This window comes from Protopterus annectens, chromosome 10.part0, assembly GCF_019279795.1.
Source record: "Protopterus annectens isolate FY-2018-M chromosome 10.part0, PAN1.0, whole genome shotgun sequence".
Classification (NCBI taxonomy): domain Eukaryota; kingdom Metazoa; phylum Chordata; order Ceratodontiformes; family Protopteridae; genus Protopterus; species Protopterus annectens.
Genome location: NC_056744.1, coordinates 704,336,968 through 704,348,400, shown reverse-complemented (window position 1 = coordinate 704,348,400; position 11,433 = coordinate 704,336,968). Strand labels below are relative to the sequence as shown.

The 11,433-nt window shown below is 38.5% G+C and overlaps 1 protein-coding gene across 1 annotated transcript in view; it reads left to right on the top strand.

The window, feature by feature from the left end:
- Nucleotides 1–10,360, top strand: part of LOC122814195 (cytochrome P450 2J2) — a 441,925-nt gene extending 431,565 nt beyond the window's left edge. Inside the window, exon 11 of the mRNA XM_044086801.1 lies at nucleotides 7,805–10,360. Within this exon, the coding sequence (XP_043942736.1) occupies nucleotides 7,805–7,995 (191 nt within the window). The 3' untranslated portion in view covers nucleotides 7,996–10,360. The remainder of the gene's footprint in view (nucleotides 1–7,804) is intronic.
- The last annotated feature ends 1,073 nt before the right edge of the window (nucleotides 10,361–11,433 follow it).

Sequence of the window (11,433 nt, the reverse complement as noted above, 5' to 3'; positions counted from 1 at the left end):
GCTAACAAAGTTTGCAGATGACTGCAAACTAGGAGCCATAATCGAAACTCCTAACGATGTGGACATACTACAAAAGGGCCTCACTAAGACAGATGCCTGGTGTCAAAGCCAAGGCCTGAAGCTCAATGCCAAAAAGTGTACTGTCATCCCCTTTGGTAAAAACTCTGTACCGATGAACTACCACATAAGTGGTAGTCTACTTAACGCTGAAAGCGTGATCAGAGACCTTGGGACACAGGTGGACAGTAGTCTCTCCTTTGATAATCATATCGCCACAGTGGTCAGGAAATCCTTCCACGTGGCTCACCTCATCACAAAAGGGTTCTCATCCAGAAAAAAAGTGGTCATTGTTCCCCTCTACTCATTAGACCCATTATAGAGTACAATGCCCCTTTTTGTATGTACCTCACAAGACATCTACAACAACTGGAAAGGCCACAGAAATACTTCACAAAGAGGATTACTGGCCTCAAACAGATGCCCTATGCAGACCGTCTCAAAAAACTCCAGCTTTCCTCCTTCACATATTGCCTACTCAGAGGCAATCTCTGCCTAACATACAAAGCTATGTCAAACCCAGAGCTGTTGGACATGCTCCACTTAAAGAAATCCCAATCCCTCCAGGCTACACACTCTAGGGACCTAAACCTTGTCACCACAATAAACAGAACATGCTGGAGGGATAGATTCCTGTCCCAGAGACTTCCCATACTCTGGAACAGACTACCTATCTATGTTAAACAGAGCTTCTCATTAGCACTCTTCAAGAAACATCTTGATTAGAATGGAAATAGGAAATTCACCCCAGGGAAAATAATTTTCTTGGGTGGCGAAAGACAGGGTACATTTTTGGCTAGGCTTATATAGGCCCTAGGGCTAATAGCCTAGTACCTACCTATGAACCTATAACATGGCAGAAGTCTGTACTTTTGTGATGTCAGCTCACATGGTATGTTGTCAGGAGTAGAAGTAAATGTGGTATGCAGGAATGAGGAATAAGCACATAGCAGTTCAGTGAGTTTCTTGATAGCAGCGTTTATTCTTGCATACTACACTCATAGCACTGTCCAACAGCATATATTGCCCATCATACTTCTCAGCCTCTTAGTGCTAGAAATCTGGATGCCTGACAAAATGGGGGAAAAAAGGCCCAAAAATGGGGGGAGAGATTTTAAATATTGCTTATATAAACTTAGAAAGTGGCTAAATAACAGGGCTTGTGTTAGCATGCATTTTTCTGAAGGAATTGAAGTCTGAAACTCAATGTATGTCATTATTTAGTGACTTCAATCACCAGATGATCACAGTGATTTGCCAGAAAATCATAAATTCTAAGAGGAACAGACCAAAAATATGAAGCAAAAATCTGGACAGCTGAGAGGTATGTTGCCAATCCCTGCAAGTTGCAAGGTGCAGCTCTACATCTAAATGTAAAGCTGTATAAGCATGCAGAAAGCACCCTGGTGCAGGATGATACTCTTTCTTCTGTTCAAAAACACTCCCCTCCCCTCTGCACTCTTAGTGTACTGGCATACAGCCTGAAATTCTGTGCACCGTGCTTAAAGAGTCACACCCCCCCCCGGACCTTACAGCACTATTTATATGCAAACTGCATAAGCTGCCCTATTGTAATCTCTTTTTAGATATTCTGCAACACCATGCACCCCCAAACTAGTGATTACAGTGTGTTTTGATAAAGCACACAATCTCTACTGCATCCTCTGTTGGCCTTCTGATCATCAATGTATTTCTTCTGATGGAATGTGCATTTATTTTCACAAACCAGTAAACTTTGTTTCTGTGGTGGTGATGCACCTCACACATTGTACATGGGATTTTCACCCCCCCTGGCTATTATAACCATTTCCAGATTCACATCATTTCAGAGAAGAGAAAAATTTTCCCCATCATATAATGTAGGTAACCTGCACTTATTTGGGTTTATCCTTGTATCTACATGTATGTGCCAGTGCTGTGATGCTTTGTATGTGACCCGATGCCAGCACAGATGACTGTCATACCTACTGTGTTATAGCATAATGCATAGAGATAGTGGCTAATGATGCCACCTAGTATCAACGTAAACACGTCAGACTGCCCTGGATTAATGTTGTCAAGACAACTGCACCTCTGTGGATATTATGTTGCTCTGTGTACTTGTAGTCTCTATGGAATGTAATAGCACATAATTCTATGTTCCAAACAAAGAGCAAGAACAACTGACCAGAGCCAAATAAAGTGATAAAACCCTAACCCCACCACACAAAAAAAAAAAAAAAAAAAAAAAGCACATTCTTACATGAATACAGTGAAAAATCAGGTAACTACAGCAATATTAAAAGCTTTTGTTCTTGTCTTTCAAGCCACAAAGGGAGTTTTGTCCTTGTCTTTCCAGTCTAAAAGTACTCTCAGTAAGATCTCAAAACATTTTTGTTTTCAGTATAAGAAAAAAAAAATCGATGTTGAAAATAGGAGTGGCACCTAGGAAAATAAACTTGAGTACAGAGAATTAGTCTGGTGACTGACTGGTCTAAATCATAACAAATTCAATTGCATTCTTAAATTAAGATCTCCCAAATTGTGAGAATATTTCTTACTAGAGGTCTTGTTTTTGTACAGTTGCAACTGTAACATAGGTTTGAGTCAAAGAACAATTATTGTTTATCACAAATAAAGAATATTGTATTATGCATACAAGGATAATTTTTATATACCTGTAGTCCATGAAATGCGAAGACTACATTCCAATATTCAGAAAAAAGACAAATCAATTAAGCTCTACTGTAGTGCAAGACCCGATCTTAACAAATATTAAACTCCCCCTACTTAGCTTGTTAAGGTCTCATCTTGTGCTAGGCAGTGAAATCTGCAGTACGTACCAGTAAAGACAGCGAATATTTCTTTCTCCCTGCTGTCATTACTGGTAATGGTTCCCTGACTTTCTTGTTTAAGCTCAAAAAGTTGTAGGATTTGTGTTCGCCTGTACATTCTGAAGGATGTAAAATCTGCAAACTCAAATGTCTGTCATAATTTAGTGACTTCAATCCTCAGTGATTTGTCTGAAAATAAATTTCATGAGGAATGGATGAAACATATGAGGCAAAAATCTAGACATTCTCCAAAAACCTGGATAGTTAAGAGACATGGAAGGTGGGTGCAAACATAGGAGACTGAATTGCAGTCTTTTTGACAGTGCTCGTTAAAAGTGCTTTAAGACTTTGAAAACAGACAAAACAATTAGCTTTTCTTTTTTTTTCTGTAACCAGTAGTACATGAAACAAATAAACCTCCATGCAATAAAATAATTATGATCAGGTCTGTCATCATAAACTTTAATTATGTGTTCTCAAAATGGATGCAAAGATTCACCTTGAGAGTCTCGAAAACATAGTAAGCAGGTTATGATTGGCCATCTGCTCATAATTCTCTGTTTTATTTAATTCCTCACATTACTAATGTATCACATGACTATTTTTTATTACTTAAGAGTGTTGAGTACAGTGTTATATCATTCTGTTGAAATTCAAATGGAGAGAAGGATAAAAGTTCTCAATATACAGTGTTTTCTTATTTGTTTCCACTGAATTCATGCAACAATTGGTGCCTTTGTTTGTGACATACTTCTACATTGTCATATGTTTACAAACATTTTGTGAGCACCTGTATCTCATGCATGGTTGTTCTTCCTCCACTGGTTCATTAATGTTATCCTGTTGATGAAGTACAGGCTAATGCCGAAGGCCTCTGGCTAATGAAGTTCGCAGATGACTGCAAACTAGGAGCCATAGTCAAGTCCCCAAATGATGTGGACATCCTACAGAAGGGCCTCACTGAGACAGATGCCTGGTGTCAGAGCCATGGCCTCAAGCTCAATGCCAAAAAGTGCAGTGTCATCCCCTTTGGTAAAAACTCTGTACCAATGAACTACCACATAGGCAGCAATCTACTTAACACCGAATGCGTGATAAGAGACCTTGGGACCCAGGTGGACAGTAGTCTCTCCTTTGATAGTCACATTGCCACAGTAGTCAGGAAGTCCTTCTACATGGCACACCTCATCATAAAAGGGTTCTCATCCCGGAAAAAAGAAGTCATTGTTCCCCTCTACTCGTCACTCATTAGACCCATTATAGAGTACAACGCCCCTTTTGGAATGTACCTCACAAGACATCTGCAGCAGCTGGAAAGGCCACAAAGTACCTCACAAAGAGGATTACTGACCTCAAACAGATGCCCTATGCAGACCGTCTCAAAAAACTCCAGCTTTACTCCGTAGCATATCGCCTCCTCCGAGGTGATCTCTGCCTAACATATAAAGCTATGTCAAACCCAGAGCTGTTGGACATGCTACACCTAAAGAAATCACAATCTCTCTGAGCTACATGCTCTAGGGACCTAAACCTTGTCACCACAATAAACAGGACACACTGGATGGATAGATTCCTGTCCCAGAGACTTCCTATACTCTGGAACAAGCTACCCATCTATGTCAAGCAAAGTTCTTCATTAGCACTCTTCAAGAAAAATGTTGATGAGTGGATGGGAAATAGGAAATACACCCTGGGGTTCACTTCTGTGTCTCTGCTGGACAGTGGCACAGGAAAATAACTTTCTTGGGTGGCATAAGCTATGGAACCTTGCTGGCTAGGCTTATGTAGGCCCTTTGGCCGATAGCCTAGTACCTACCTATGACCCTATGATAGCTACATTCAGGTTTCTGAGAATTTTGTGATAGGTCTCTTACACTCTGGGCTGGAAGGCCATCATGGTTGGTTGCTATCTTGTGTTTTCTTGTTGTACAGAACTACACACACACACACACACACACACACACACAATGAAACCATCTAGGCTGCTGTCACTGGTGCATACTGTACAGCACTTCCTCATGTGTCCAAATGCCAGAAGCAACCCAGACACCTGTTTCAGTTATATTAACTGTCAGTCTATTTGTTGCATTACATGCTTCCCCCGGCGGCAATTAAGGATGGCGAATAGGTGTTATTAGGCAAGATCTCATGGTGTTACTACTTTCTGTAAAAGACAAACATAAGTTTAGATGAAGAGTATTGCACCTTTGTTGACTTCACCTGTGCACATATACATTTGTGTAGATTCTACACTCATCTATGAATGTTCCTTAGGAATTTCCTTTGTGATAAATCTGTGGTGTATGGCATAACTTTACCATATAAAATCATTGTGAACATGGCCAGTAAATGATGCTGTGATCTGTGGAATCTGCCCACTTACTACCCACATGGTCTGGAATTTGACTGATTGCCACTCCTGTCAGCTGTTGCACCTATTACCTTTTGGACAGAGGATAATTTTATCCTGTTGTGGGTGCTCCCAATGCCTCCTAGTATAATGTGGAAGTGTGCAACCATATTAGCTGTTCCTTGAGTGCAAGGCATGTGGCTGATGTTGATGAGAACCTTATGTAGCTCCAAGCATTTCAGTTTATGACTGCATGGCACTTGTTCAGGATGCTAAAAGCTGCATTTTGGTGCACTGCTACTCTGTCATCTGGCTTTGCAATTCCCCAGATACAAGTATGTCAAGCAAAAGGCAGACTTTTGAGGGTAGTGAGTTATGATTCCCATCAGCCTGGCAGAGTCATATGTTCTGCATACAAGTCACACACATCCAACTCCTGTTCAGTTCCCATTCAGTAAATCTCAATAACGTTATGGTCTAACAAGAGCAACTCATGATACTTAGCAGGATGCCTCCTGGTTGTAGGGTATGTATCACATGATAGCAGCTGCTCTATCATCAGAATATTTGCCTGAGGAACATTTGCTGCTATGAGAGAAAACATTACACTGTCTAAATTTCTGTGATTGCATCTTAGACCACTGTATTTGTGCAAACTAATGCACCAATTTTACTTTCAGTCTTATATCAGTGCTGCTATGGGTCAATGCTTCACATAACTGCAGATAGATCACAAAATGTTTAAGCATGCTAGAACCATTCTTCTGCATATTTTGTATTTAGTAGTTCTTTTTGTATCATCGTGTGAGGACATCCATAATTTCAGTACTGCATACTGCCTCAAAAATAAGTAGTTCTGAAATGTCAAATACTGTGCAGGTTACTGGACAAACAGCATAAAAAAATCAACATGCCTGATTTCTGAAAATGGAGTATCCCTTGTTCTGCATGCTCTGCAGCAATACTTTTCGAATGATAAGGTCATCCTCTTTGAAGAGGCTATGGCCTTTTTCAGTGGTGGCCCAAGCAAGCCTGAATGTATTATATACTTAAAATATGAACTCATACCTCTGAACCTCTTAGTGCAAGAAGTGTGAACAAAACCTAAAATAATGGGGGGACAAAGGCCCAAAGACAGGGACAGATTTTCTTATAAACTTGGAAAGCAGCTAAAATAACAGGACTCATGTTAGTATGAATTTTCTGACATATATGAAGTCTAAAACTCAAATGTATGTCAGTATTTAGAGACTTCAGTCCTCAGTGATTTGCCAGAAAACCACAAATTTTATGATGAAGAGACCAAAAATGTGAGGCAAAAATCTGGACATTCTGCACAAATCTGGACAGTTGAGAGTTATGTATGAACTATTCAATATTAATGTGGGGATTTACTATCAAAATTACCGGTGAAGGTTCGGTGACCACTGGATGTGGAATTCTGGTTGGGTGAATCTTGTGAATGGTATGTCAAATTATGCGGATTTGAATTATCGGCATGTTATTCAGTATACTGACTTGATCAGTGTTCCATGTCCAGTCATGTTTTTCGGTATATTAAACATTTTATGTTTTGTTTGTCGCCCATATAATAGTAAACCTATTGTGAGAGATTAGGTTAAATGCAGAATGATATTAGTTAATGATTGTGTACCTGTTGCAAATCAGTAGTAAAACAATAATGTAAGTCCCAAGTCTTGAGAAATTCCAGTGCGCGTGTGTTATGTGTATAAGACAGACTGAGTTAAATGAAGAATAATACTAGACAATGACTTGTTGCAAATTAATAGTAAAATAATGTATATGCCAAATCTTTTAAGTATTCCAATTCTGATTGTGTGTGCATGTGTATTATATTGAAGGGCTAGATGTCATTTTTGTACAGGGTAGCATAAGTATTTTTTTTTTCTTTAATGAAAATGCCCAAAGTACTTTTTTAATATTTATGGGAGGGGGCTGAAGGATTTCCATGTGGATTTAGGGAGGGTCACTGTGGAACAGCAGGAGAACCTATGGACTACAGAATTCCTTTGAAGGATAAACACTGTTGACCATTTCACAATTACACAGTTACACCAATGTTCATTTTTTAAATAAAAATGAAGACCGCTCTTTTGGCCTAATAATCCACTATAGCATACTGGGGTGCTTGTCTTGACTAATAATTGGGAGATACTCTGATCATTTGATGATATAAGGTGATACCACTTTCCAGATTTTGCTTGAGCTGTTCTCTGGACAGAGTATCTTACATTGCTGTTATAGTGGTATTCCATTTGTCAAGCAATGTTTATCTCTTTTTATCAGTACTTACACTGAGATTTCATATACTGTATGATCATATATATTTTCATTTTATGTTAAATTATGATATAATAATTAGCAGGTTTTTATTAATATTTTCTTATATTTATATTAATTATATCTATATTAATGTTGAACAAATATTCTGCCATATACTCAAAAATGTATATACACTACAATTTTTAGTTTAATCTGATGATACTGTTGCCATTTACTGTTTATATATTTCAAGCAGACATTTACCTTGGGTAGTTACTAATTTTTTTTTTCACTTTTACAGGGAAACGAAATTGCATTGGTGAACAATTGACTAAAATGGAACTGTTTCTTTTTTTCACATCTCTTCTTCAAAAGTTCACATTCCAAGCTCCCAAAGGCACAAAACTAAGTCTCAAAGTTAAAGTAGGCATCACGTTATCTCCACTGCCATATAAGATACATGCCATACCTCGATTGCAAAGTTACATTTGAACCTGCTGAAGGTTGAGACAAACCAATAATGTACCTTTGTGGCTTGATTACAATAAAGTAGATGGTTGTAGATGTCCTAACCATAGAAAGTTTAAAAAAAAATACAATCATATAACCTCAAAATATGTTTAAATATGGTCAACAGTTCCTAAAGGATCTGCCTGGAAATTGGAAAGCATCTTGTTTCCAGGCAAATGCAAAAGTTATTAAGTTGTTGACCTTGGATTAAGCAGGATGTGGAAATGAGGCATATGGATTACAGAAATGACATCAAACTTGATGGAATGATTAGGAAACATATAACGTAGACCCACTGAGCTGGACTGTAGACTTATTCTGAAAGCCAAAAGGCACTGGTGCATGTGATAAGTATGTCATAAGCAGCAGATATAACCAAACATGTGTTAAGGATCACCATCAGAGACAGTGCCTGCTATGTATTCCACTGCACAAAAATACTAACAGCACCTTATGGACCAGGAAAAACTGGGACAAAACTAAGTGCATAGGGAGGCCATATGAGACTTAGTTGAACTGCGTCACCCACACACACAGACTTAAAGGGTTGTGTGGAATGCTCATTCAACGGGGCAAAAAAGGTTTGTGTAGCACTAATAATCTTAACTACACTGGCATTTCAGTGGCAGACATATTAGGTATATTGCAGGATACAACCTCATGTATATTACTCTAGTTTCTTGACATCCTGTTACAGCAGGAGGAGGAGAGTACCTGGCTCCCCAGGAGTACAGATACAACAGTTACTACTGTGCAGGCATTTTACAGCATATTCCAATTCCTTGATATCTTTGGAGGCACAGATTACACACACATTCCCTTTAAGGTCCCACCTGATCCACAATGGTAGAGTTGCATCACTAGGAAGGGTTTCCACTCACTCAGCTGACAGATGGTGTGTAATGCCCAGCATGTTATATAATGTGTCCAACACCACCCAGGCAGTATAGATGATTCACACATATGATCATCTGAGCTGCACCACCAGTTTTGCACAGGGGGACTTTCCACAGGGTCATCTAATTGGTAGCTGCAAACATAAGCAGGTCACACAAAGCAGTAAATAAAAATGCTTAACACATACACATGAAAAATGTTTCTACACACATCTAGGACATTATTTATCTACACTCTTGGTATGTCACCAGCAATTTATATACACTCTCACCATTTCACCAAAACTACTAAAATTCCCTTAAACCTGTCTCATTTATACAACCTGGTAGAAACTAAAAAGTATAACTTTGCATACAACATACGAAAAAAGGTACAGAAGATTCCTCCTTGAAGCACCCTGGCACACTAAATCTAGCCCCCTAAATCCAAAAACATACTTATTTTAATTTAAAACTACAAGATAAAATAAAAACAATATTTAAAAAGAATTACTCTGGACCCATATTTTCCACTCACTACAATGTAAAACATGAAAATTGACACACTACATAACAAAAAAGGGAGAAAGAGGGAGAAAATAACATCCCCCAAAACATCTTACTCTACCTAAAGCAACATCACAAACTCAGATCACGATTTTATTTAATTTAAATATGATAAGTCAAGTAAATTTCTTAATTAAACAAAGTGAAACATGGACCCCATTTCCCATTCACTACAGTGTAAATAAAAAAAAATAATAATTTTACATACTGCTCACACATAATCCATATATACAACCTCTCAAGATAACACTTCCCACCTAACTAATCCCTTAAGAATAAAATTCTTTCTTATTAGAACTAAAAGGTTAAAATAAAATGCTAATCCTAACAAACCTGTCATTTGAGACGGATCTGGATTTGTATTATGTTCGGAGTATTTGTTGAGTTTTTACACAGAAATGTTCATAACTTCTGAGTATGTTCTCTTATAAACAGTGCTGCAATGAACTAACTAAGAAATTTAAGGAGCAATCTAATCAGGAATAACAGTAGCAAACCACATTAACAATACAGCCCTAAGAGTTGACCCATTTATTTGGTATTTGGGATCTTAATTGGACAATGATTTAACTTTTAACCAAAATGTGCCCATTGTTGTAAGAGAGTCCTTCTATACTGTACAGACAGCTTATAAACAAAGGGATTGTGTCTAGATCAAGGGAAGTCATTGCCCCCCTTTACTAAGCCTTCATTATTCCAATCATTGAATATAATGCCTCTTTGGAATGTATCTCTCTGGACACATGCAACAAACGGAACTCCCACAGAGATACCTTACTAATAGGATACAAGACCTAAACATGTCCTCCAACTCAAAGCCCCATCATTATATTTGGTATCCTACAGACTGCTAAGAGGTGACCTTTGTTTGGCATACAAGGCATCATCTGACCCAGTACTGATGGATTTACTGCACATCAGCAAGTCAAATGGCATCAGAAATACTCTCTCTAGGGATTTAAACCTCTTCTGCAACATGAATGGGAAACAGACATTTTACACCAAGACTGCCCCTGTACTACTAGTGGACAGAGGCAACTCCTAAACTCTTTATGCCACACATGGGTTCCCTCAAATTATTTACGATATGATCCCAGTTATTCTGATTAGAGGTAGTATAAGTTAATGACCATGGGATAGGTAAGGCCAGTCTTTAATGGGATGGGTTAATTTGAGCACAAAAAGGGAAACTGTCTACGCTTAAAATGGTCTGCCAGGATAGTAAGTCTAGTATTTACCTATGAACCTGTAAGAACAGTGTGTACAGCAGGTATTGTACACATTATCGGATTATCTGTAGTTTTGACATGAATTGAGAGATCACCCGGGTGGAAAAGCACAATCACAAATTCACTTGGAATGAAAGTGTTGTTTTAGTTGTGACTTGAAATGGGGAGAGTTTGCAGTTTCCTCTAAAGAAAATGGAAGGCAGTTCCACAGTTTGCCTACTTGTGAGGAGTAGAGGTCATCCCTGTATTGGAAGGCAGTTCCACAGTTTGCCTACTTGTGAGGAGTAGAGGTCATCCCTGTATTGGAGAAGCCGATGCTATAGAGGTTTGTCAGAGACTCTAAGGGCTTGAGAAAGTGAGTTATCTTAAGGTCAGAATCTTGGTAAAGTGCTGGATACTCTCCAACTATACTTTAACTAAATGTTACAGATCCCAAACTGAGCACAGTACTCAATAACATCAAAGCTGGATGACTTGAGAACTACATGCATCTAAGGCTCATCATTGCAAATAACGTCCTCAGTTGTGGTGCACTTCACAAGACACCATTGAAGTTTTTAGAGATGAAGGACCGTTTATGGTGTGACCGGACTTTTCACCTAATCTACAGCTTTTATTGTGACCTTTCTTTAATTTAGATACACCATGTTATTGTACAACTCTATTTTACTGAACTACTTTTGATGATCTGTGCAAGCTCAGGTGCTGGCATTATCTAAAAGTTCGCGTGTGTGAACCACAATTTGTAA